Source organism: Pristiophorus japonicus, chromosome 12 (genome assembly GCF_044704955.1).
Source record: "Pristiophorus japonicus isolate sPriJap1 chromosome 12, sPriJap1.hap1, whole genome shotgun sequence".
Classification (NCBI taxonomy): domain Eukaryota; kingdom Metazoa; phylum Chordata; class Chondrichthyes; family Pristiophoridae; genus Pristiophorus; species Pristiophorus japonicus.
The window spans coordinates 149,597,975-149,625,461 of NC_091988.1; the positions used below are offsets into that span (position 1 = coordinate 149,597,975).

The 27,487-nt window shown below is 44.4% G+C and overlaps 1 protein-coding gene across 3 annotated transcripts in view; it reads right to left on the reverse strand.

Annotated features, from left to right (window-relative positions):
• Positions 1 to 8,992: 8,992 nt before the first annotated feature.
• zfp64 (zinc finger protein 64 homolog (mouse)) overlaps positions 8,993 to 27,487 on the reverse strand; it is a 79,851-nt gene continuing 61,356 nt past the window's right edge. For 2 of the 3 annotated variants that reach the window (XM_070896038.1, XM_070896041.1), the window contains one exon: positions 9,982 to 12,473. In XM_070896038.1, coding sequence (XP_070752139.1) covers positions 10,852 to 12,473 — 1,622 coding nt within the window. In that variant the 3' untranslated portion in view covers positions 9,982 to 10,851. Of the gene's footprint in view, positions 9,509 to 9,981; positions 12,474 to 27,487 lie in introns of those variants that run through there. The other variant, XM_070896040.1, reaches the window with a different exon arrangement.

The following is a 27,487-nucleotide window of genomic DNA, read 5'->3' on the forward strand; positions in this document are numbered from 1 at the left end:
TAACCTTCATGCAACCACACTGTACACTGTATATATGTCCTGGAAGTGCGCACCTTGACCACAGGGGGTGAACTTGTGGGAGACACTCCTCACCTGGGCACTCAGGTATTTAAAGGGAGGTCCCACGCAGGGTCATCACTTCTTGGTCCTGGGAATAAAGAAAGGTCACGCAGTGACCATGTCTGCAGTACATGCCTCGTGCGATTCAGTAGCAAGGTGCAGGGACACCACAGTAATGATGAAAGTGATAGCCAGATCCCACGTGTGGTGGCCCGGTATTGATGCGGATTTAAAGTCCTGTCTTCACAGATGTAATACATGCTTGCAGTTAAGCAATGTACCCAGGGAGGCGCCACTAAGTTTATGGTCTTGGCCCTCCAAACCGTGGTCTAGGGTACACGTCAACTATGCAATCCCGTTCTTGGGTAAAATGTTCCTTGTGGTTGTAGACAAGTACTCCAGGTGGATTGAATGTGAGATCATGTCGGCTAGCACATCCGCTGCCACTACTGAAAGCCTGCGGGCCATGTTTGCTACTCACGGTTTACCCGATGTTCTGGTGAGCGACAACGGGCCATGTTTTACCAGTGCTGAGTTCAAAGAATTCATGACCCGTAACGGGATCAAACATGTCACATCTGCCCTGTTTAAACCAGTGTCCAATGGTCAGGTAGAGAGAGCAGTGCAAACCATCAAGCAAGGCTTGAAGAGGGTAACTGAAGGCTCACTGCAGACTCACCTATCCCGAGTCCTGCTTAGCTACCGCACGAGACCCCACTCACTCATTGGGATCCCACCTGCTGAACTGCTCATGAAAAGAGCACTTAAGGCAAGACTCTCGTTAGTTCACCCCGATCTACATGAACAGGTAGCGAGCAGGCGGCTTCAACAAAGTGCATACCATGATTGCGCAAATGTGTCACGCGAGATTGAAGTCAATGATCCTGTATTTGTATTAAATTATGGACAAGATCCCAAGTGGCTTCCCGGCACTGTCGTGGCCAAAGAGGGGAGCAGGGTGTTTCGGGTCAAACTTTCAAATGGACTCATTCACCGGAAACACTTGGACCAAATCAAACTCAGATTCATGGACTACCCTGAGCAACCCACCTTGGACCCTACCTTTTTTCATCCCCCAACATACACACCAGTGGCAACCGACACCATGGTTGACCACGAAGTAGAACTCATCATCCGCAGCAGCCCTGCAGGGCCCATCACACCAGGCAGCCCAGCAAGGCCAGCTGCACAGCAGCCCAACAAATGATTCAACACCAGCTTTCACACTGAGATGATCAACCAGGGCAAGAAGGGCCCCAGATCGACTCACATTGTAAATAATTACCCTATTGACTTTGGGGGGGGGGGAATGTTGTTATATATGTTGACTTGTATTTACTCTGTACAGCCACCAGAGGGCTCATTCCCCGGAGTCCCAAGGGATCCCATAATCCCTTGGGAGCACAGGTATTTAAGAAGGCTTCACAGGTTGGAGAGGCACTCTGGAGACCTTCAAAAACGACTGAGGTCACACTTTACTTTCAGCTCACAGTGTTAAGTCTGACTCTTTCTCCATACTACACCCTTGATCTACATTTTGATTCTCTACAACTTCAGACCATTTGTCTGCCTGACTCAGACTTAAATTCTGACTTTCTCTTGGACTTATTTCCAGAACATCTGGTGTAGAATTTGCTACTGGTATTCTACTTGTAACAAGATTGTCTGACTCATCAAAAATAATTGAATCATTCCAACTAAAATATGATCAATGTGAACAAACCTTAACTTTCCATGATCAAACATATTGACCAAATATGGGCAAGGGCCACATATTTCACTACTCTTCCTGGTAACCACTTTAACCATTTATGGTGATAGTTTTTCACTCTAACCTTCTGATTCAATTTCACAGTTCGCTCTTACTCTACCTCTATCATGATTCTCTTTCTGTCTTAATTGTTTCTCTTCTACTGACTGTGCTAAGTTTGGTTTAAACAACGAGAACCTGGTTTGTGGCTGTCGTTTGAGAAACACCTCTGCTGTTGTTCTACCAGTAGTTGTATGAGGAATATTACAATACATAATTAGAAAATTGCTCATTTGTGGTCTAATAACAACTGCCGTTTCCATGGATTTGAATCCAACATTTGCTTGATGAGAGCATGTTTTCCAATTTGTACTGTCCGCTGTGCTGCACCATTTGAAGTAGGGTGGTACGGTGGAAGTTTGGTATGTTTCACTCCGTTTCTGCTCGTGAAATGTGCAAATTCTTCTGATCAAAATTGTGGCCCATTATCAGACACAATTTCTTCTGGGAGGCCATACAAAGAAAACAATCTTTGCAAATTGTCTAGTTTTTTACTTGTTATTTTCTGCATTGGAAACACCTCTACCCACTTCGAATGGCTATCAATCACAATAAAAATTGTTGTTCTTCTAGAGCAGAAAAATCTACATGTAACCTTTGCCACACCCTGGTAGGCCATTTCCATGGCTGTAATGGTACTGATGGTGGTTTCTTGCTTACAGATTGACATGTTGTATACTGACTAACGATGTACTCTCTATCTTTATCTAGACCTAGCCACCATAAGTAACTGCCTGCAAAAGGCTTGATCAAGCACATTCGCAGGTGCTGGTCATGAAGATCTCCTAATAATTTGAACCTAAACTTATTTGGGATAACTACACTTGCATCCCACATGATACAATCTTTATCCATTGATAATTCAATCCTACGAATGAAGAATGGATGAATATCTTTCTCTGATACCTGGTCTGGCAAGCCATTTGCTATATAATCATACACCTTTGACATAACTGGTTCACGTTTGGTTGCTCTACCAATCTCCTCAGCTGTGACTGGCAGCTCATCAATGTATGAAAAATAGAACACTTCTTCTACCTTAGAGATAATGTCCTCAGTTTCTAGCTTTTTGAGTTCTTGCTCAACTTTCTCCTCGAGTGCGTATGGTAGGGGACCTGGCTTGCAGTAAACTGGTCTAGCGTCCTTCTGTACTCTAACACTCGCCTTGAAGTCTTGGATTGGACTGCCTGTTTCATGGAACACTTTCGGATTCTGCTTGATGATATCATGTTTTGATGCAATTTTTGTTTCCAGACGAAAAATCTTATTCCAATCCAGCTTCAGTGATCTCAACCAATTTCTACCCACCTACAGGCATGTCTCCTGTCACTATGAGAGTCAAGCTCTGAAACTGATCTTTGTATTTCACTGGTATGGTGATACATCTGTGGAGCGTGGAGCAGTGTGGAGGCCCTGACCTGCGTGAGAACACCAGCAGCAGGTCGGGGCCATAAAAGGAGCGGCGAGCAGCAGCCTGGGAGCAGCGTGGAGGCCACTTCAGAGAGCAGCATGAGCTGCGATGGCAGTGAAGAGTGACGTCATCAAGGTCCAGATCGGTGATTGGATCGTGGGCAAATACAGCAGGAGCAGCGAGAGACTGTGGAGGAACATGATCGGGGCCCAGGAGGCATGAATTCGGGGCCAGGGACAGCACGGGACAGCCCACACTCCGACATGTGCGCGCACTAGGTTCGTGCAGCAGAGCAGGTCTCCAGTTGTCTTGGGTAATCCTTGCCACTGGATCAAAATCTAGCTCTGTCAAGCCCATGTGGTGACTGGAGTGCAACAGCCACCACACGTTAAAAAAATCCACGCACAGGCACCTTCCACCCTTCAGGATATAGTTCAGGGCCTGCAATTTTAGGTCCTTCATTGGAACACCTGTGAACTTATCCTTTTTTGGCGTGGAAGCAAGTCATCCTCGTTTCGAGGGACTTCCTATGATGACGGTGATGCATCCTACCTCAGGGATTTGCTATCCTGAGTTGCCTTGCAGCTCTATCTTCGATTTTTCCAGTGGAAAATCACGGAACTTGTCTAGATATAGTGATTCTGGTACTACGCTCACGGATGCACCAGTGTCGATTTCCATGGGTATCCTGCAGCTTCTGCTTGGATGACGATACATCGCAAATTTTTGTTGGATACCCTCGTGCTCTTGATGATGTGCATCTCCAGAACCTCCTCGTCCTGTTGCTTCTCTTCAATGTTATGTAGTGTCTGCCGATTTCTACTTCTAGCATTGAACATCGGTTTACTCTTCAGTCAGCATGCTTTCACAAGATGTCCAGTTCTCTTGCAGCAGAAACACTCTGCCTTCACAAATGGACAGCTTTGAGCAATGTGTTGTCCCAGGCACCAAAAACACGGCTTTAATGTACTGTTATCATGGCCAGTTGTTGAGGCCTTGGGGCTCAACTGCCTTTTACTTCTAACATGTAGGCGATTCACCTCGGTTGTCTGACGACTGGAAATGGCACGAAATTCTCAGGATTATTGGTCAGCCATATCCATCGACATAGCTGTCTGACAAGTGAAATCAAAAGTCAAGTTAGGGGTTCTCAACAATTTTCTTCTGATTGCTTCATTTTTCATCCCATAAAGTGGTCATGCAATGCTCGGTCCTGAAGGTTTCCGAAATGACAGTGAATGGATAGCTTTTTTAAAGCTACAATGTACTCACTGATACTCTCGTCAGTTAATTGATCTCATGTTCCAAAACTTTCAGCAATTTCCAGGGGCTCAGGACTGTAATGCTGGAATCTTTGGCTTAACAGGAACAAGCACATTTTTCAGGTTTCCTGCACCTCGGGGCCTGCTTCAGTCAAGAAAATAGCGCATTTTCTTTTTAAAACCACCCAGTTATGATTTTCATCTTCGGGGACTTCGACGATACTAGTCACTTCACATATGCTCTAAAAGTCTCTCTGTCATGATGGAGCTCACCCAAGAACCCTATTAATCCCATAGGCGCAGCCATCTGAAGCCATCTAATAGTTCATCCAAGTGTGCTTGTAATTTACCTTTGATTTTTAGCTGTTCTGCAAAACAAAGAACCTCTCAAAGTCTCTCTGGCTGAATCATCCCTCAACAAAAATTTCAGCTAGGGAATCAGATTATCCTTTTAAATGTCACCAATGTGATATATTCTTACATCATTAACACATCACATAAGATGGCTCTTTCTGGAAACTATCTTGTCACATGACCCTTTTATTAGGAAACTGTCATCACATGACCTTGTCACATGACCCTTTTATTATTATACAGCAGGAGTTGCATTACCACAGTAGTCCACTAGGTGGATTAGTAGTCAACTAGGCGAGCTCTATTACAGCATTTGCCTGTACCATTAGTTGCTTCAGGAAAGATGCTCCTTTTTCACTTGTGTGTCCAGTATCTTCCATTTTTCCCCTCCAAAGCTGTTATTGAAGCGGTTTATAACATGGGGCCATGCAGAATGATGGCTGGTCTTCCAAGGTTAAAGTCTTCTTCTGGTTAGGATTGGGGTGGCTTCCCAATATATTTATGTGGTAGGTGGCAAGAAGATGGCCTGGCAGTTTTTCATAACAAAGAATAAAGATGTTGTTAATGTTAAAGTTCTCAATGTACATTTTGCCTGTACTTCAGAAATAATCAGAAAAGATTCATTAGGTACATTGCTTAATTGCTTGATGATGCACCATAATGTATTTATAAATTATTTTCGATAGTGAAACTTGCCAACCATTCAGCGGGCTAACGTAGTGAATAGTAAGCCATACAACTTGGAACGGTTCCAGGTTTGTGCTGAGTTAGATTATCTCAACCAAAGTGGTTGCAGGGGTGCTACGATTGATCTCAGTGCCCAAGTTGGAGGAGAGAAAAATCAGTCCAGGTTGCTGCAGTTACAAGCGACCATTCCTGCAAGTGTGCCTGTCGTTGAGGAAGGTTATTATTGGGCTCTGCTGTAATGTACATCACTGTGGTCAATAATCTCCTGGCGCTCACTGTCTATGCTATACTTGAATAATGGCCATTTGGACAAACTACTGGAGGATGACTGGCATTCCTGATGCCATACCTCAGCAAGGAGTTAACATCTAAAGTTGGGGACTAAACTGATGGAAACGGAGCAAAAATATAGGAATAAAAATGTTGCATAGGGAATGCTTCAGCATTTGCAAAAAAAACTTGAGCGTTATGCAAGTTATCTTAAAGGGGAAGAAAAGTCTAATGGAATCCTTTATGTTCAAAATATTCCATCTTTTTATAAGAAAAAAATATTGTGAAGCCACTCGAGTGATGAATCTCAGCACAGGTCACAATAGCACAAACTACAACAACAACAACTTGTGTTTATATAGCACCTTTAACGTAGTGAAACATCCGAAGGCACTTCAGAGGATTATTATGAGATAAAAAATGTAAAAAACACTTGACACCGAGCCACATAAGCAGAAATTAGCGCAGGTGACCAAAAGCTTGGTCAAGGAAGTAAGTTTTAAGAAGCGTCTTGAAGGAGGAAAGAGAGGTAGAGAGGCGGAGAGATTTAGGCAGGGAGTTCCAGAGCTTGCGGCCTAGGCAACAGAAGGCACGGCCACCAATGGTTGAGCGATTACAAATTAGGGATGCTCAAGAGGGCAGAATTAGAGGAGCGCAGACATCTCAGGGGGATTGTGGGGTTGGAGGAGATTACAGAGATAGAGAGGGGCGAGGCCATGGAGGGATTTGAAAATAAGGATAAAAATTTTGAAATTGAGGCGTTGCTTAATCGGAAGCTAATGTAGGTCAGTGAGTACAGGGGTGATGGGTGAGCGAGTTAGGACACGGGCAGCCGAGCTTTGGATCACCTCTAGTTTACGTAAGGTAGAATGTGGGAGGCCAGTCAGGAATGCGTTGGAATAGTCAAGTCTAAAGGTAATAAAGACATGGATAAGGGCTTCAGCAGCGGATGAGCTGAGGCAAGGGCGGAAACGGGCAATGTTATGGAGGTGGAAATCGGCGATCTTAGTTATGCTGCGGATATGTCACTCTAGTGATTAATTGCATCACACGTCGAAAGATCGCAACCTAATTATGGATGAATAAAACTCCTCTTCACTCATCTACAGAGAGATCTTAAAGTCCCTCCATTCAGCATCCAATTTTTTCTGAAAAGATCCCAGGATTCTCACCCCACTACTCTTCCTGGAAGTCTATTCTGTTATTTTGATTACTCTCTCAAGCCACACTGGGAAATGGTGGAGGCACAACTTCAAACAGACATGTAACTTGTTCCATAGTTGTTGGATTTCACAGTCTGTGACGAGGTTTCCCAGGGGCAGCTCTCAGGCTGGTTTGAATGTATTCATCTCTCCATTATTTTATCAGAAGAGCTAACTTCACTTTTTACTATCCCGTAAATATTTGGAATTTGCCTTGGTACTGTGAGTAGTGTTCATTAGCACACATCTCTGGAGACAATAAAAACATAATTACCCAAGTTCGGAACCATCTTCTTTTTGGCCACTGGCTTTCACTTTTTGGCCTCTATGGACCATCTCAGCCATGAGGAAGGCATTTTGCCTAGAAGCAAAAATCATGAACTGTGTGTCTTTAAATTAAGTTTTTTGTTGTTCTGCTATTGTGGAATTCATTCCACAACATAAAACCTTGGTTTCCAGACCCTCAGGCACCACTGCAGAACTGCTGCTTGATGCTGTTCTTCTATGTAAATATGCCTTAAGTGGTCTGACTATTGGCTGCAGTGGAGATCAACAAATTGCTGAAATGGACACGCAGTACTGCAATATGTGAACTCATATTTTAAAAAGTGGTGCCTGGTTTGAGAATATGTTCGATTAAGAATATGCCCAGCACAGTATATGTGAATAGTCGGTCACCCCATCCTGGACCAAGTGAAATAACTATTGATTTTCAGGTCTTTCACTGATCCAACATGATAATGAAGGAGAAAGACAATGACAAGAGTCAATAGATCCTGCAAACAAAGCCTGCTCTGGACTACAAACTGCAAAGAACCCCTATTATATATTATCTGGCATAATCACCTAAAAAGCAAATTTCCTCTGGGAAGTCACCATTCATTAATTTTAGGAATATATAATGGAATGGAAGCAGCGGTGTTTCAGGCAAAGTGGAAGCCTTCACAGCACATTTGCTCCATTCCCTACATTATAACAGTGACTACACTCCAAAAGTACGTCATTGGCTATAAAGTGCTTTGAGACGTCCGGTGGTCATGAAAGGCGCTATATAAATGCAAGTCTTTCTTTTAACACTGGAGTCCATGGCCTGGCGGCTCCTCCTTGGGCGCAACCCGGAAGTTAGAACTGAAAATGCGTCCAATGTTGGCATCATTTTGCCAATGTCAAGTTACACCCAGATATCCTCCAAATCTCATTAGAATACACCCAAACTTAAAATGGGCATAAATCAGCATAAACAACTGGGGCCCAAGGAAACACTGAACCAGCATAGTTCTTCTTTGAGTCTCCAAATTTAAGTTTCAACTTATTTAACCATAATTCACACACACCAGGCACAATAATAGGGGTAGCTATTCAATTTTCAACATGACGTATACTTATGACAGAAAAATTCAGTGAAACAGAAAATACAGAGCCAGTCTCAGTGAGGATTTTTTTTTAAATGCTCAAAAATTTGCAATTAAAAGGACCAGAAAAATGACTATTCCTGCTATGCCTTAAAATGTAAGCACAATTGAGGGATACTCACATTTGACAGTTGGGGCGTGGCCAAATTTGTGAGCAGAGATTCCTTTGGATGTAGGGTTTTGATTGATGGACATAAACAATGGAGCAGATTTAGGCATCTTGTAGTTACACGGGGAGCTTATAAAGGCCCAAAATTCCACAATCTTTTAAGCCACGTATTTGGTTTGCGCCCAGACTGGGAGTATCTTGCCGCAGATGGAAACTCCAGGCCAATGTTCCCATTTAGTGATCGATCCCGGCTGGTCATTGGGGTTAGTTTCCTTTCCATCTCTGTTGGTCTTTGATAAAACACTTCATACTGACCATGGTAAACCTCTTGAATTTCAGAAGAATGCTTAACTGATAAAGCAAGACCCACAAGATGATTCTTCTTGTATCAGTTATCTTTTATTGTCTGTGGTGTTTTGCTGTTTTATTCATAGAAATTATACAAAATAGTAACATCTCAAATATACAAGATGTTCTTTATTTAAAGTACATTATTTGTACATGCTTACTGTATTTTATCTGCGTACAGTTTATTAATCGATTGAACATTTGACCTTGTGTCTCAAGAACAGTCAAATATTTGGTTGCTATAATTTACTGGTTTAAATAAATTTAGTTTAGAATTAAATCCACTGGACAATGATTGTGACCAACTGCATTATTAGATTCAATTAAAGATTGAAATACATCATACAGAGGAAACTTTACACCCTTTTCCCCTTTCTACTTCAATGTTGTCTTCCTCCAGGTGATAGAGTTCATATTGCTTACTTTGCCACAGCTAGTCAATGTCACTTAATAAGGTCTGACAAAAGCCACTGTTCTTCTTTCTCAAACTTTTCTCCTCTCCTGAAGCAGCTCATGCTGGAGAGTTACATGGATGAAGACCAATTTACAGTAGTTTGCACGTGTTCATTCCTCATCTGTGAACCTAGACAGTAAACATCAGACCATGACTGTGGGGCCCATGACAGCCACACACATACACTTACCTGTAGAAGATAGCAATCTGGATGGGAACTCTTCCAGAGTCTACAGTTGTTGAATATCAATTGTAGCAACTCTGCTGCTGATTAAACTAAGGCCAGATAACTCCACACAGACCAGGGATCAAAACTGGAACAGCCTGCCCCACCCATCATCCGCCCTCACCCCATCGGAATGGTTTGGTTTAACAATAGGCTATTCAATCATGGTGAAACCAAGTGAGACTCTTCATAGGACACAATATGATTCACAGACGATTTTGCCTCTCCTCCTATTTTGCAATGTGCATTTACCATGAGGTACTTAGGATAGAGACCCACCAAGACCACAGTGGATAACTTTTTTGAATATCAATTAAGGTTAAGGCTTGAATCTGACCTCTGTCAACCATCACCAAAGCTAGTTCAGGATCTCAGATGACTATTAATGAAATAATTTATTTTTGCAATGGTTTCACCTTATGGTCTGCTGTGCAAAACAATCATGCACAAATTGGAGGATTATAGCTGTCTACAGAACTCAACATTGAATTTTGCTTCATCACTGCATTTTAGTCAATCACATTCAGGAATCCAAATTAATATAATATTGGCCCGGAATTTGCAGTCAGTAGCAACGAGAAGTTCAGGTTTTCCGACGTGTAATTCAAATCAATGTAGTTTAGTGGGAATCCCATAGTGCAAACTGCTGTGACGTCAACAAGCTGTCTAAGCAGCCAATCAACACGTAGAATTCTCACAAACAGCAAACAAGTGGGTAAGCTCAAAATTATAACTTTTAAAAAATCTTAGAGAGCAAAAGAAAGATTGGGGCTCTCACATGGGGAAAAGGTAAACCTAAAATAATGATGAAAAATTTTGAGAAAAAAAAATTCACATTGCACAAAATTAAAATGAGTTTTTCTGGGCCATAACTGTTGTTTAGCAGTCATTATGCAGTTAAAACCCCAGTTACACCGAATTCCTTTGGGTCTAACTTTTAGTTCGGAATTTAACAGCGTAATTATTGCAGAAGAGCTGAAGTTTCCATCAATTTCCATGATTTGAGAGAATTAACTAGTTGCCGGCTCTGTGGGGAATGGCGGGGGCGGGGGGGGGGGGGTGGGGGGGAACGGTGTGCACAGCGTAGCCTGTGGAGGAGCAGTGAATGACATACCGTAACTTCAGGATTTCTGCGTTGGGATGCACATGCACTAGATCCTGAAGTTGCGGTCAGTTTCAAAGGCAAAATGATGGCGAACGCTGCCAGTTCGCCGTCATCAGGACCTCAAATTCTGGGCCACAAATTCTACATTGTCCACCCTTGGGTTTCGCTTACAGAACAGGTAGGTTGTGTGCTGTCCCCATCAGAGGCAAGGTGCATTGATTGTCTATCAGAAAGCTGTGAGGTATCCTGCAGAACTAGGGTTGATGGAGCATTGGAATCAGTGTAGAACGCCCGCTCAGAGAGCTGATCATCAGTTTGCTGTTGCTGCGCCGTTGAAACAACTATTGGAAGACTCTGTATAATCACTCCTGAAGTGCTGATGCCAATACTGGATACCAAAAGACTGTTTGTTTCCTCGGACTGTGAGGGGAATCCTGTAGCTGAAGAATTATGAGCTGGAATCTGCAATACTGAGCAGGTAACACTGGATGGACCCCCTGGTGGAACAATAGAATAGGTCTGTTTAGGTTCCTGCATCTGAGGAGATGGGGAAGAGAAGATAGGTGATGCCGAGGATGAGGAGGAGGTTGCAGCAGTCTGGTTAGCATCACTAATTACAGTGACCTCCCTGCCCTCCTCTTGAATGAGGGCATTTAGGCCATCCAGGTCTGAGCAGTTGATTGTAGAACCAGTGATGAATGTCTGGCTGTTTGAAGATCCATGGTTAGCAACTGTTGTGGTTTGCAGTAGAGCCTGATGGAGACTGTCAGTAGCACTTGAATCAATAGGGCTAAGTAAAGTGGCTTCCTGCTCTAAAGAGGAGTTTGTTCCAGCTTCGTTCTGAGATATGGTTTGTTGGGTTGGAGCAATCAAACTGACCTGCTGTAACAGTTGCAACTGGTTGCTAGAGGTCACATCGTCCCTGTTCTGATGACTTGAATCAGACACCACAGTATCTCTTATTGTCTGATGTTCATTTACTGCTGCTTGAACAATGTTGCTGGTTGGATTCAGCTGGTGGCTAACTATAATCTTCACCTCTCCTTTGCTAAAGGATGCGACTGAACTTGGTTGAAGATGATTAGGCACAGAAGGAGCATTGGTTTGGTTCTCATGATGCATCTGTAGTTGTAGAACTGCTAGTGCACTGTTTTCATTGGTGTGGGACAAATCACGGTGTTGATTCTTATGGCTGCGTAGTGAATCTTCTCTGACAAAACTGGCTTCACACATATCACATCTGAAAGGCTTTTTGGCATCCAGTTTGACCACTAACCTTGAACTGCCTTGCTTTTGCCCATCGACATCTTTCTTCCCGGAACTCAGCTTATCCTTACCTTTATGATGTTTCTTTAGGTGCATGAGAAGGTTGCTACGTTGCTTTGAATCAAAGGAGCAAAATTTGCACCTGAAAGGCCGATCTTCACAATGGATTCTTTCGTGTACCTTCAAAGATCCTTTGCTGGAACAGGAGTAGGTGCAGTGCAAACATCTGATGGGCTTATCTGGTTGATGGGTCCTTGTGTGCTGCCGCAGCGTGGATTTGTTCCCACACTGGAAGTCGCACTGTGGGCACTTGAAAGTGTTCTCCATGCTGTGCTTCACACGGATGTGAGATCGAAGATTGCCTTTCATGGCGCAGCGGTAATCACAGAAGTCGCACTGGTAAGGTTTTTCTCCAGAGTGGATGCGCATGTGTCTCTTTAGGTCGGAGTTGATTTTAAATTTGGCATCACACAACTGACATTGGAAAGGAGCATCACCTGAGTAGGAGAGCAAAATTGTACATTAAAGATTAAAATTGGTACATTTTACTATTAAGAGTCAACTGTGAAAATTAAGTAATAGTTCTAAAGACCTCCCGATTTCTTGCTCTCAAGTGCAATACTCAGCATTGGCATGATAAATAATTTCATTATACAGGACTAATGGCAGTCTTTCTGAGAGAAATGTTTTGCTTTGATTTATTTTGCCCATTTTCTCAATTTTGGATTCTACTCAGAGCTCATTGATAAAGAAAAGAATTATGTCTTTCAATACGTCAATTTTTATCACCATTAAGATGGGATGGGACCAATGCAATTGGTTATTTTGGACAATAATATCTTTCAAAAACGAGGAATGTGTTCTTTTCCCCCTCTTTCTGTTTCAGTGCATGTTGTCTCTCAAATGTTAACAGTCCTTATGACATCAAATCATATGCTCTATCATCATAATCATCATCACAGGCAGTCCCTCGAAATCGAGGAAGACTTGCTTCCACTCTAAAAGTGAGTTCTCAGGTGACAGAACAGTCCAATACAGGAATTACAGTCACTGTCACAAGTGGGACAGACAGTCATTGAAGGAAAGGGTGGGTGGGGAGTCTGGTTTACTGCACGCTCCTTCCGCTGCCTGTACTTGTTTTCTGCATGCTCTCGGTGGCGAGACTCGAGGTGCTCAGCGCCCTCCTGGATGTTATTCCTCCACTTAGGGCAGTCTTTGGCCAGGAACTCCCAGGTGTCGGTGGGGATGTTGCACTTTATCAAGGAGGCTTTGAAGGTGTCCTTGAAACATTTCCTCTGCCCACTTGGGGATCACTTGCCGAGTAGGAGTTCCAAGTAGAGCGCTTGCTTTGGGAGTCTTGTGTTGGGCATGCAGACAATGTGGCCTGCCAAACAGAGCTGATCAAATGTGGTCAGTGCTTCGATGCTGGGGATGTTGGCCTGATCGAGAACACTGATGTTGGTGCGTCTATCCTCCCATGAGATTTGTAGGATCTTGCGGAGACAGTGTTGGTGGTATTTCTCCAGCGATTTGAGGTGCCTACTGTATATGGTCCACGTCTCTGAGCCATATAAGTGGGCAGGTATCACTACAGCCCTGTAGACCATAAGCTTCGTGCCAGATTTGAAGTCCTGGTCTTCGAACACTCTGTTCCTCAGGTGATCGAAGGCTGCACTGGAGGCGGTGTTGGACCTCGTCGTCGATGTCTGCCCTTACTGATAGCTCCCGAGGTATGGAAAGTGGTCCACGTTGTCCAAGGCCACGCCATGAATTTTGATGACCGGGGGGGGCAGTGCTGTGTGGCGGGGTCAGGTTGGTGGAGGAACTTTGTCTTATGGATGTTTAGTGTAAGGCCTATGGTTTCGTATGCCTCGGTGAAGATGTTGACGATGGCTTGGAGTTCAGCCTCTGAATGTGCGCAGTCAAATACTCTATAAGCAGAGTCCAAATACCCTGAGCAGAAAATCTGCACAGATCTCCGCACGAGTCACTGGATGATGAACATTATGGGGTCGGAATTGCCCCTTTCTTTAAGAGCCGTGACTGTCTCAAAGAGGTGAGCAATCACCATCTAGTCGGCACGGAGTCACCGACATTTCACAAATTGCCTTGTGGATTTACCCGGCGGAGAACGTCTTTGCTATGGCCGTGTTGCCGCCCCGTGCGGGAAATTGCCCTTGTGGGCAGCTGCCTGAGGCTGGGCAGCGCATCCGCCCTTAAAGGGGCAGGCGCACTGCCATGGCTGCTATTTTATTTTACTTGTCGGCCAACTCAGAGGTCGGCCCGACAATAGCGGCAATGGGTTCGGCAGCCCGGCACCCCCTCTTAGGCATCAGGCTGCTGGCACGGCCGAAGCCCTCCCTGGTGGCCCAGTGGGCCCAACTAAACTCACTGCAGAGTTCGCAGCGGCCCTCCCCTTTAACGTCCGCTCCACACCAACACCACTTCCGCCCCTCAAATGCCCGACTTCACCGCCTGGACACTGGTGGTTGAATAAAAGGGGCAAAACCGCGTGAAACGCCGCCCCATTGATTGGGACGGTGAATCAGCTAAAAAAACAATGAGTGCGCCCCCTTTCAGTCAGGGGTCAATTTCAGCACCTATATCTTCAGCCTTGAAAATGTGGTTGGATTGGCATAGATTCAACTGGGAATGGAACAGACAGGGATGGCAGTGTGTGTACTCTTTTCAATCAAGGGCATAAAGAGGTGAAATATATCAGTACATAAACAAGGAAACAGCACAAGAAATAAAAATCAAAGATGTGAAATATGTGAGCACACAGCAGCAAGAACAGGAGGGGCTTGCTAAGAACACTATTTTAATGCAAATAAATAGATCAGTAGATTGATACTTCTAGAATGAACAGATACCAATCTTGTAGAACAATATAGCTACAAAAAGCTCATTTTTTCAGCTTTTAAAAACAAAAACAAAACATAATCCTATGTTTGAGCAGCAATTTCTTTTTAAAGACCTAGTGCAGCAAATCTTGAGTGTAAAGAAAGACTTCGATTTATATAGTGCCTTTCACGACCACTGGACATCTCAAATTGCTTCACAGCCAATGAAGTACTTTTAGATGGTGGTCACTGCTGCAATGTGGGAAATGCAGCAGCCAATTTGCACACAACAAACTTCCACAAACAGCAATGTGATAACAAGAACAGATTATCTGGTCATTATGTCGATAAATATTGGCCAGGACACCGGGGATAACTCCCCTGCTCGTCTTCGAAGTGGTGCCATGGGATCTTTTACGTCCACCTGAGAGGGGAGACGGGGCCTCGGTTTAACGCCTCATCTGAAAGATGGCACAATTCTGAAAGTGTAGCACTCCCTCAGCACTGCACTGGAGTGTCAGCCTAGATTTCTGTCCTCAAGTTCCTGGAGTGGGACTTGAGCCCACAACTTTTTGACTCAGACACGAGTGTGCTACCCACTGAGTAATCACATTCTTAAAAATGTGGAAATATAAAAACACAGAATTGTCAGTTACTGGAGTGCTGGATGTTTTAAGCAGCTTTTGATCATCATTGTTTCATACTAAATACATCATCAACGTTTTTCAGGCTGTACTTACCTTTCTAATTTTTTACTGTTACAGAAATTTTATGAACCTTTACATTAATTTTTCCAAATGAATTCCTACTAATCCTGAAAGAACGTTTTGTGCGCACAATAGAAACTAGGTAATATTCACACATATATTTAGTCAGTTAATGGATTCTATTATATTATGATTGTGAAGTGCGACTAAACTAATTGCCTCATTATAAGATATTTGCAATATAATTTGCAAGCGTGCTTGAGATTTGAGCGACAGGTCCTCATTATGACACAGTGGCAGCATTCGCATTCCAAAGCAGCTGACAAACTCCAGCTGTGGCTGTGCACATAAACAATCTGGGGCTTTGTCCAAAATATTTTACGCTATTAACAACTGTAAGCATATGCTTTGACATTTTGCTCAAAGTGCCTTCAGCAAGTGCTACTCCTGTGACACGGCAGTTGTTTGCATAAACATAGTCAGTTCCTTTGTCACAGCATAATCTCATATCTACAGCACAATTATTTGCTTCCTGTGTGGCTTTTCAGAATTGTCAGCGTGTCATCACAATGCAATTGACATCCTAACTGAGTATTTACCAGCACAGAATAATTTACAATTAAAGCTCTCCAATGCCTTACTGGGTAAATGCACCACCCAATGTGGTACTGAATCATCAAGATAAGGAGGTTAGATTCACAACCTAATCAGCACCAAGGTAGCAGATCTCAGCTGAGGAGCAGTGGGGGTAACTCCAGCTGGCTTCAGTTCCCCAGTCGGTGCACAAGTAAAATCAGCTACGACAATCACTACTGAGTGAATCCTGCTGGAAAGTGTGCACGTGTGGATGCTGAAGACAGGATTGCGTTTGGTTGGGTGCCTTCCACAGTCAAATATCTTCTCTATGTTAAGACACAAAGGCTAGTCACTTGAAAAATGTACCCCTGCAAAGGTCACCAAAGAGAAGGGGAGAAAATAAGTTGCAGTTATAAGTAGCTGTGCTAATTCCAAGCAGCTACACCGACAGTGCATTTAAAAATAGAGTACGCACTCTGAGCAAAGTTCCAGTGAGGATGATAGTTGAATAGCTGAGCAATGTTGACCAGGAATGCAAATAGCTGATCACCAAAAGCTCCAATGTGCTGTTCAGTCTCTTCTCCCCTTCAATATAACTGCAGTATTTTAAAAGTTCTAAACACAGCAATACTGTCACTGCAACAACAATATGGATAACAATCTCCATTTACTCATCTCGTGTCATTTTTTTAAAACAGAAAAGAGAATAAACCTAGGAAGAGTAATCTGGCACTACAGGGCCATCACTTTCAACTCAGCACTGTGCCACCCACATCACTCAAAATCATCATCATCATAGATGGTCCCTCGAACGTAGATGAATTGCTTCCACACGAGTTCACAGGTGTTTTAATGAAGGACCCGATGTTCCAGTCCTGAACTCCAATTAAGGGGATGGAACTGCTGACACACACACTTTGGAAGGTATTAGTGTGTTTGACAAAACACCACAGCATGAGTCACGGATGATACAAGAAGTATAGATGGGCCTTTGCTGCGTGGTGGTACAGCTGCGCACACTCGGAGGCCGAACTCCAAAACATCGCTAACACGTTCACCGAAGCGTACGAGAGCATGGGCCTTAAGCTAAACATCTGTAAGACAAAGGTCCTCTATCAACCTACACCCGCCACACAGCACTGCCCCCTGATTATCAAAATCCATGACGAGGCCCTGGACAACGTGGACCACTTTCCATATCTTGGGAGCCTACTGTCAACAAGGGCAGACGTCGACGACGAAGTCCAACAGTGTGCCAGCGCAGCCTTCGGTCACCTGAGGAAGAGAGTGTTTGAAGACTAGGACCCCAAATCCGGCACCAAACTCATGGTCTACAGAGCAGTAGTGATAGCCGCCCTCCTATATGGTTTAGAGACATGGACTATGTACAGCAGGCACCTCAAAACAATGAAGTACCACCAATGCTGCCTCTGCAAGATCCTGCAAATCCATTGGCAGAATAGGCACACCAATGTCAGTGTTCTCGCTCAGGTCAACATTCCCAGCATCGAAGCACTGACCACGCTTGATCAGCTCCGTTGGATGGGCCACATCGCCCGCATGACCGATACGTGACTCCCAAAACAAGCGCTCTACTCGGAGCTCGGATACAGCAAGCGAGCCCCAGGTGGGCAGAGGAAACGCTTCAAGGACACCCGCAAAGCCTCTTTGAAAAAGTGCAACATCCCCACTGACACCTGGGAATCCCTGGGCCAACACTGCTTAAAGTGGAGGAAAAGCATCCAGGAAGGCGCCGAACACCTCGAATCTCTTCGCTGGGAGCAAGCTGAAGCCAAATGTAGACAGTGGAAGGAACGCACAACAACCCAAGCACACCATCCACCTGTTCCTTCAACCATCGTCTGCCCCATCTGTGACAGAGACTGTAGGTCCCGCATTGGACTCAACAGTCACCTGAGAACTCATTTTTAGTGTGGAAGCAATTCAGCCTCAACTCCGAGGGACTGCCTAAGAAGAAGATACAGCAGAGTTATGGGCCCTGTTAAATCGCTTCATGATTCGGACCTTACAAGGCCAGCAGTGAAATGAAGGAATCTGAATCACTAACACAAGGTGACACATGCTGGTCTGTATTGAACGGCAATATCAGGCAATATCGGTTAGCAAAGGTTGCCTGAACCACAGGATGCCAATGAGTAGCATTGCAGTAACAGTGACATCTCCAGAAGAGGAGTCAGATACACTAACCCAGGAGTCCTGAAGCCAAATTACCCAATTCACTGCTTAGGCTGTGATCAGCTTACACTGTACAGGCCAGGGCTTAAGTAATCGCCCGTCTCTGCCCTTGCCTCAGTTCATCCGCTGCTGAAGGCCACATCCATGCCTTTGTTACCTTTAGACATGACAACTCCTATCTGGCCTCCCACATTTTAACCTATGTAAACTAGAGGTGATCCAAAACTCGGCTGTCCGTGTCCTAACTTGCACCACTCTCGCTCACCCTTCACCCCTGGCTACCTGTTAAGCAACACCTCGATTTCAAAATTCTCATCCTTATTTTCAAATCACTCCATGGTCTCGCGCCACCCCATCTCTGTAATCTCCTTCAGCCCCACAACCCCCACCCACCCTCCCCCCCCAGAGATGTCTGCACTCCTCTAATTCTGCCCTCTCAACCATTGGTGTGCGTGCCTTCTGTTGCCTCGGCCCCAAGCTCTGGAACTCCATACCTAAACTTCTCCGTCTCTCTCCTCCTTCAAAACGCTCCTTAAAAATATTTTGATCAAGCGTGTGGTTACCCGCGCTAATTTCTACTTATGGGGTTCAGTGTAACATTTTTTATCATAATACTCCTGTGAAGCGCCTTGGCACATTTCACTACGTTAAAGGCGCTATATAAATACAAATTGTTGTTGAATTGCCATTATTCATATCTGTGTATCTATATAACAATTTTGAGACCATCTATCATGCATCACACTTCAAAGTGTTAAAACTATGGGCTCAATTTTCCCCAGTTATCTGCGCCGATTTTTTGTCGTGTGCCGCTTTTTTTGCCGTAAATTAAAATATCCAAGTTTCACCAAAGTTTCTGCACCAGCGTAAATCAGTTAGTTACGATTTTATTAGGTTGGGATTTTTTTGCGTCATAGGGAGCGTAACCTGATGTCTGTGTCAGCTTTTCACATTTAAGCAAGTTTGGCCAACTTACATTTTTCCTAGGATGGTGGATGTGACCATTCCCAAAAAACCTGCTGGGCACTTAAGAAAAGCCAGCGCACATTAAATACTCGTCGCAGAAAGACGCCATTGTTTTTAGGCAACATTTTTGGAGGAAGTCAAGAAGACAAAGAATATGCATCATGAAGCTTAATTTTTTTCAAATTCAAAAGGAAGAAAATGGAAGTCGAATGCAATTCTTTCATTTTTTTCAAAGTACCACGTCACCACCGAACGTCTGCTCACCAGGCTCGAGGGTCGGAGTGTCGACTGGCAGAATCGCTCCCTCGCCCGGACACAAGGGCTCGGCTTCAAAAGAAGTCCCGGGCAGGGAGGGAGGGGGCGGGTGGAATCCGAACTGAAGGGATGAGAACTCTTAGATTATACAGCAGCTTCAAAAGAATCCCAGGGGTGGGGGGTGGACACCGAGCCCCTATGTCTGCCCAATTCTGCCGGCCGACCCTCGAGCCCGGTGAGGAGATGTTCGGTCGGTGGTGGGGTCATACTTTGAAAAAAATCTAAAACTAAACAATTGCATTTGACTTCGTTGCCCCAAACGTCTTCATTGAATGCCTAGCTTCCTGTTCTTAGCAAGCCTATTATGCATGCGCAGACCAGGATGTGGTCCATACTAGGGTGTCGACCTTAGAGGGAGGGGGGGGGGAAGGAGGAGAGAGAGAGAGAGAGAGAGAGAGAGAGAGAGAGAGAGAGAGAGAGAGAGAGAGAATGAGAGGAAAAAGAGAATGAGAGGAAAAAATCTTTAAGTCCTTTGTCCTGCTGTTTTGAGCTTCTTGCAAAGCTACAATTTAATTATGGGGACAATATTGACAATGCCCTACCTCGTGCAAGCCTTCTGCACAACGATGCTGCAGAGGAAAAGATTAAATCGACATTATCGCATGAGGAATCTCAGAGCACGTAGGGTGATGGGCAGGAAGCCTTACCCACATTGGGTATATTGAGATAGGCATTCATACCTGCACTTGAGTGATACAGACTGTGAGAGTAGGGTGTGCTTCCACAAAGTTGTTGTAACCGAGAACTGGGAGTCAGCAAAAGCAGAACTGCTAGAAGCATCAGGAGGACTGCTTTGTCAGTTGAAGTGAAGGTTACAGCTGCACTTTCATTTTATGCAGCTGGATCATTCCAGGCTACAACTGGGGATGTGTGCGCCTTTTCTCAACATGCAACACATATCTGCATTCGGCAGGTGACTGCTGCACCATATGCCCGGAGGAATGACTACATAAAGTTCCCCATGACCGTTCAGGCAATGCGTGACAGGGCTGTGGGCTTCTCCAGGATTGCTGGCTTCCCAAAAGGTACAGGGCTGCATTGATTGCATCCACATCGTCTTGTGAGCATCTTTGGAGGATTCCAAGATGTACAGGAACAGAAAAGGCTTCCACTTTGTAAATGTGTAGCTCATGTGTGAAGACATACATCGCACCATGTCAGTTGATGAGAGATAACCTGGGAGCACCCATGATGTGTTCATCCTACGTAAGAGAGCTATATCTGCCATGTTGCAGCAGCAGCCAGAAGGGCAGAGCTGGCTGCTGGGAGACAAAGGGTATGGCCTCGTCACCTGGCTCATGATGCCTCTACGTGTAACCCGGACGGAAGCTGACCAGGAAAACAACATGTCGCAATGTTATACAGAGGACCATTGGCATCTTGAAACAGCATTTCCGATGCCTGGAACGTTCCGGAGGCAACTTGCAATACTCCCCTGAGATTGGCAGTCAGTTCACTGTTGTGTGCTGCATGCTTTAGTCATCATGAGGCAGCAGCAGCTGATAGCAGATGACCCACCTGAGGTGAGAGTGGCTGATGATGATAAGGAAGATGTAGATGATGAGCAGGAGGACGAGGAAGCCATGCAATTACCTGAACCCGGAGCACGATGGCGGAGGAGGGCGGGCCATCGTGCCCCTTTAACGATTGCTCGAGCCTTGCGTCAGCAGCTCATCTGTGAACGCTTTGCTGCCCGAAGGCTCAGCGGCAACTATTCCACATGGACCATGTTTACTGTTTGGAGCTGTTCCATAACGTTGTGTTGTGTTAATGGAACAAATAATGGAAATGATTATTCTTTAGTTCAAAATGTTGTGTTAATAATGGAATAAATAATGGAAATGATTCAGTTATAATTTAAAATATATTTTATTCAAAAGTTTAACACTTGTTTGTACTTAACTTTAATAAAAATATTCTTGTATCAAACTTTAAAGTTTTCAGTTAAGATCACTTACAAACTTTAAGGTCACATACAAACTTTTAAATTTACATTACCTACAAAAATACTTTTAATTTCAGAACAGTTATAACAGTAACAACAGTAATAATAACAGCAGCAAAGAAAGGTTGCACCCATCTCTCCTCCACCTTATTCTAAGACCGCCCGCTGCACTTGGTCTTGGTGACTCCACCCCTGCCTGCAGGCGATGGCGCAATGTTTCTCGGGTTGGTACCAACCTTATTCTTTCGAGCATCTCGGATAATGCGTACTTCTTGATGGGGGCGTGGACAGGCGGTAGTGTGGAAGGCCTGGTTTGGGCCTGTTTAGAGGCTTGTCTGGGGATTGGAACGGGAGTGACAGTTAATTCTGTCAATGGCTGCAAGGTATGGGCGGGTTCCCTTATTGCAGCAGCTACCTCCGACATTCCCTCCCTCGCGCCTGGACAGTGTTCCCATTTCTCGTGAGAGTGTTGTTACTTCTCCCGACAGTCCCGATACCTCATCACCTACCCCACTGATGATGCCCAGGAGTGATCGCGTAAGATTAATGATCTCCGTACACATTTCCATCACCTGAACCACATCTGTCGAGCTCTCCTTACCTTCCTCACCCTAGGTGTAGCTCGCTGCACCCCACTAGGATCCGCAGCCTCGGACAGTGGGGCCCTGGGTTGCCTCGCTGCTCCCCACTGGAATCCCCAGTCTTGGACTGTGAGAAACCATGGAATGTCCCAACACTCGTACCACTCAGGAAAGGGGCTGGCACCTCAATAGGCAGCACCTGCACCTCCTCCAGAGTACAAAAGTGGGGGCTTCATCCTCCCCTTCACCTCCCCCTCACCCCCATGCTCTTGGTCTGGAAGGTGGGATTGGAAGATGTTCTCCTCTTCAGGCTCGTCCGCATCTGAATCATCTTCTGCATCAGCTTCAGCCTAGTCAGGGTTGGCCTCAAGTTCTGTAAAATATAAGAGAACCGACAGATGGTTAGCAGAAGAGGAGGGGACAGCATGGTATGAGGTTCACACAGCGCAGGCAGCAGGCTCATTTGAAGGACCACAATGAATGATGGAGACATCCCCATGAACCGAAGCATGGCTAGCTCACGCAGTACTTAACATTTAGCAAAGCCAGACTGTGGAATTTGCAGGATTTACCTTCTCCCTTGAGTGTGGGCCCAGCTTGTGCAGTGGCGGTAGCTTTTCTCCAGCCAAGACCCATCAAAGCAGTGACCTTGTCTTCCATGGGTGTCAGTGGCTGCAGATCGGCCGGGCCTCCTCCTGTTCAAGTTCTTTCCCTTTTGTTGTGTGCCACCTTCCTCTGCAAAGATGGAAATATGACTTTTTAGGGAGGGTGTCTTTCTGCTGGGTGGGACATACAGATGGTCACATTTACAATTGCAATTCCAGTGAATAAATGAAAATATTACTTACACTAACTACTTGACCAATGTCCTGCCACTTCTTTTTGCATTGGCCTCCAGATCTTGGGGTGGTCACCGTTGCACAGTAATTTTCTGCAAGTTGGTTTCAGCGTTTCTTCATTTCTTTTGCTGAAACTTGTGTGTGACCTCTGCTGGTGTACAGCTCCTGCCATCTGGGCTCAATTACAGTAACTAGAGCCTCTACTTCATCCTGTGAGAAATTCTTGGTCCTTGAACCGCGCTGCGCATTGTATTGCAGCTCCGATTTTTCCACTTCCATTAAAGTTCTCACACACAACTGGCTCTTTAAAAATGGCCGAATGCAGACTGGGAGGTGTACTGAGCAGTCACGTCAAAAACATCATTTTCTTTTTGCGTATGTTCAAAAGGCAGGGGCATCATTTTTTCGACGGAGACATTAAGCTCAAAGCTAAAAGGACAGGCTGCGTGGCGCCAATTTCAAAAATTGGAACTGAGAAAATTGGAAGTTATTTTTCTAGAGTAGTCGGGGCCAAAAATAACAGTCGTAACTCTTGCAATATGCCAAAAAATTGAGCTCTGTTACAAAAGTGGTAAATTCTACATTTATTTTTAAATAACTGAAGCCAGAAATTTATAAGCATCTACCAACTTATAAACTTCCCTCATCAAACAAACAGACTCTGATTGACCTTATGCTGTGTTTACTTAATGCATTTAAACTTTATAGCCTTAAAGGGATAGTAAAACATAGTTCCATCTGAACAACAGAATAATAGCCAGATTTTGCTGTTGCAGGGCGTCTAACTGTCTGCCAATTTAGACTTGCCCCTTCACCTCAAAACATTTTTTCCCACTAAGTCGCTGAAAGTGTGGGTTGATGACAGTGCAGAGGTAAAAAGGACATCTGGGACCTGAGTGTACAGGGCTAACAACGGTGTATCTACTTAACCAATCAGATTTCATGATTGTGAAATTAACAGCGCAAGGACTGAGAAGATATTAAATTAGAGTTGGTGAATTCAATGTAGAATCAGGTATAGAAAGAGAAATCGAGGGAAAGAAAGATTGGATTAAGAAAGCAAAAAAGAGAGATGAAAAGGGAAAGTAATTAATTTTTTTTATTTGACATTTTGAATATCTCCAACAATTCATGCATGAAAGAATGAGACTCCACACTTGCAATAGTTAATTTTCAGTGCCAGAGAAGTTGACTGGTAGTAATGAACAATTATCACATTGTTAAAAGGGTACTTACGTTTGACAAGACTTAACTTTCTGTGGCATGTTTAGCTCGTATCTACAAATACAGCAACTTGATGACATTCAATGCATGTCAATGATGAGGCAGACAGTGAAATACTGTTTTTGCGAAGCCAACGGCAGAGGGGGACAACTCAAGACAGCAATTTTTGCATATTGGCATTTGTTCCTCGCCTACAGTTGCTGTACCATTTGCACATAAATAATGGAGTCATCATCATCATAGGCGGTCCCTCAAACGAGGATGACTTGCTTCCACAAGTGTTCACAGATGTTTCAATGAAGGATCTGATGTTCCAGTTCTGAAATCCAATTGAGGGGGTGGAAGATGCCTGTGCGTGGATTTTTCGAAAGTGTGATGACCATTGCGCACATCAGCCACCACACGGGCTCGACAGAGCTAGGCCTCTATCCAGTGGCAAGGTTGAACCAGGACGACGGGAGATCTGCTCTGCTGCACGGACCTAGTGCACACACATATAGCAGTGTGGGCAGGCCCGTGTTCCCCCTGGGCCCTCGGCTCTTCTGGGCCCCGTACCCTCATTCGCCGCACCTTCGCCCACGATGTTCCAGGGCCCGGCGCTCCAACCCTATTTATAGCCCCGGCGCTCCAGCTCTATTTATAGCCCCAACCTACAGTGGTGTTCTCACACAGGAGAGCGCCATTAACCTCACCATTAGCAAAATCTGGCCCAATATATTGTGCATTACATGGTATAATGCTCATATTATTCTATCAGTTTATCATCTGGTTTAGGGTGGGGAAATGGCACAGATGAACCATAAATATTCATAAAAGTTATATAGTGCCTTTAACATAGTAAAACGTCCCAAGGTGCTTCACAGAGCATTATCAAACAACATTTGACACTGAGCCACAAAAAGATATTAGGACAAATAACCAAAAACATTGTCAACGAGATAGGTTTCAAGGAGCTTCATAAAAGGAGCTTCTTAAAGGAGGAGAGAGGTGTAGAGAGGCGGAAAGGTTTAGGGAGGGAATTCCAGAACTTGGGGCCTAGGCAGCTGAAGGCACAGCCACCAATGGTGGGGTGATAGAAGTCAGGGATGTATAAGAGGCTAGAATTGGATGAGCCCAGAGATGTGTTGTAGGGCTAGAGGAGGTTATACAGAGGGGCGAGGTGATGGAGGGATTTGAACACTAGGATGAGGATTTTAAATTTGAAGCATTGCTGGACATGGAGCCAATGTAGATCAGCGAACATAAGGATAATCGGTGAATGGGACTTAGTACAAATTAGGATACAGGTAGCAGAGTTTTGGAGGAGTTGTTGTTTATGGAGAGTGGTCGGTGGGAGGTTGGCCAGGAGAGCATTGGAATAGTGTGACAGTTTCAGTGGTCATATCACTGTATAAAAGGTAGATAGAAATAGGACTAGCTTTGCATATATGTATGTATAAATTAAAAGCTATAACGGGTTCAATGACTGACTAACAACAGTTGATCTGATTATTTAAGATGTTCTTTATTCTTGACATTCATGCTAGTTTGATGTGCTAATTGAATCAAGACGACCTCATTTCAGGGTGTGAATATCACCATTCTGTACCTCATTCAATTTGGAACGGTGATTGTTAATAAGACAATTAAATAATCAAGATACTGTAGACCAAATGTGTATTTAATGGTTGTATTAAATTCAGTGTGAACTCCAGGCAAATAAAAGACAAAATAGGATTTTAAACCCCAGCAGGGGTACTGACGAAGCCTGAACAATGAGGAAGTTGCGGGGTGCGGGTGCACGGCATTTTCTGCACATGCACACCTATCGAGTACTGCGCATGTGCACTCAATCCAGTTGCACATGCAAACTTTGGGGGGGGGGGGGGAAGAGAAAGAGAAGGTCAGGAACTCGCGAGACAGGAAGAAGGTTAGGAACCTGGGCAGTGGGAGAAGGCTACCAATAAGGTGGGAGAGCGGGGAGAGAAGGTCAAGAACTTGTTGGGGAGGGAAGGTTGGGAACTTGTTGCGGGGGGGGGGGGGGAAGAGGGAAGGAACAGGAGGGCAAAGGTTAGGAACTTGGGGGTGTGGGGAGAGGTCAGGAATTTATTGGGAGCGGGGGGTAGGTGGCGAAGGTCCTGAACCATGAGGGTGAGCCCTGTCCGTTCTCTGAAAGCAGTACTGTGTCTGGAGCCTGGCAGTCAGGATTAAATTACAAATTGCAAAGTACTTGCTTACTCAGGCAGGCAGGATCTGATTATAAATTCCAGACAAACTGCTGGGTGTGTCTTATCCTCCAAAGAGACCAATCAGAAATCTGGTCTTGTCCTCCAAAGGGCCAATCAGAACTTTGGTGTTGCAAATAGTTACAGCCGAGAAAAAGATCTATTGTGGAAGGAACCTATTATTGCTGAAGGAGCAGGGTCTAGCTTCAAACATCTGGACAGCTTAGTGCAGCCATGTGAAAGACTTGTGTGGTTTTGTATGTATTTTACTTGTTAAAATCAGTGTAAATAAAGCTAGTAACCCAATTTTGAGCCTGACATGAACACAAGAACGATGTGTTGTGCATTCATCTTCAGGAACAACTTGGAAGTGAAGTGAAGGTGCAGAAGACTCTGGTGACCAATCAGGGTATGAGAGCTATATAGAAATCCAAGAAGTTGCAGCTGATGGATTGTAGGTGACATGAGGCCTGTTTACAGGGAGTGCACTGAAAAGAGAACGGCTCAATGAAATACCATAAACTGGCATCACATTTGTATTAAAACCATTGTTACTGAGCTGTTTGTAATCCGATTTGGTTTGAAATTAGTTACAGGGGATATAAGTTTTTAAAATTGTCCCCAAAATCAATCCTATAGGACATCAATGAATTGACACCGAAATACAAAACAGAACAAACTTAGGTAATTAAACATACCAGTTTCAATTGGATATAATTCCAATTACCATATTTAGATACAATGGTAGTAGGAGAGTTTCAGATCTTTGTGGACACACCACTCCCGACAGCAATGTGCTGAAGATTATAATTACTGCAACCATTTTATGCAACTGACTGACATGTCTGCAGAGGGTTACATTGCCAGTAAGCAAAATCGTAGAAAGCAAGAAAGCAGTATCCTGTATTTTGAAAGGAAGTGAAGAGCATTATAGAAAGGAGAAAGATTAGTAACGAGGTGCAGAGAGAGCAATTAAACTCATCCTGCTGTCCAAAAAATGCCAATTAAGTGATTTTTGATCGTTTCCAGGGATCCTGGCTCAGGATATTTTCCGCTGTGCAGTGGGTGGTTCCAGCACTCAGTGAGTTCCTTGGTTGACTGCATGAAATGACAAA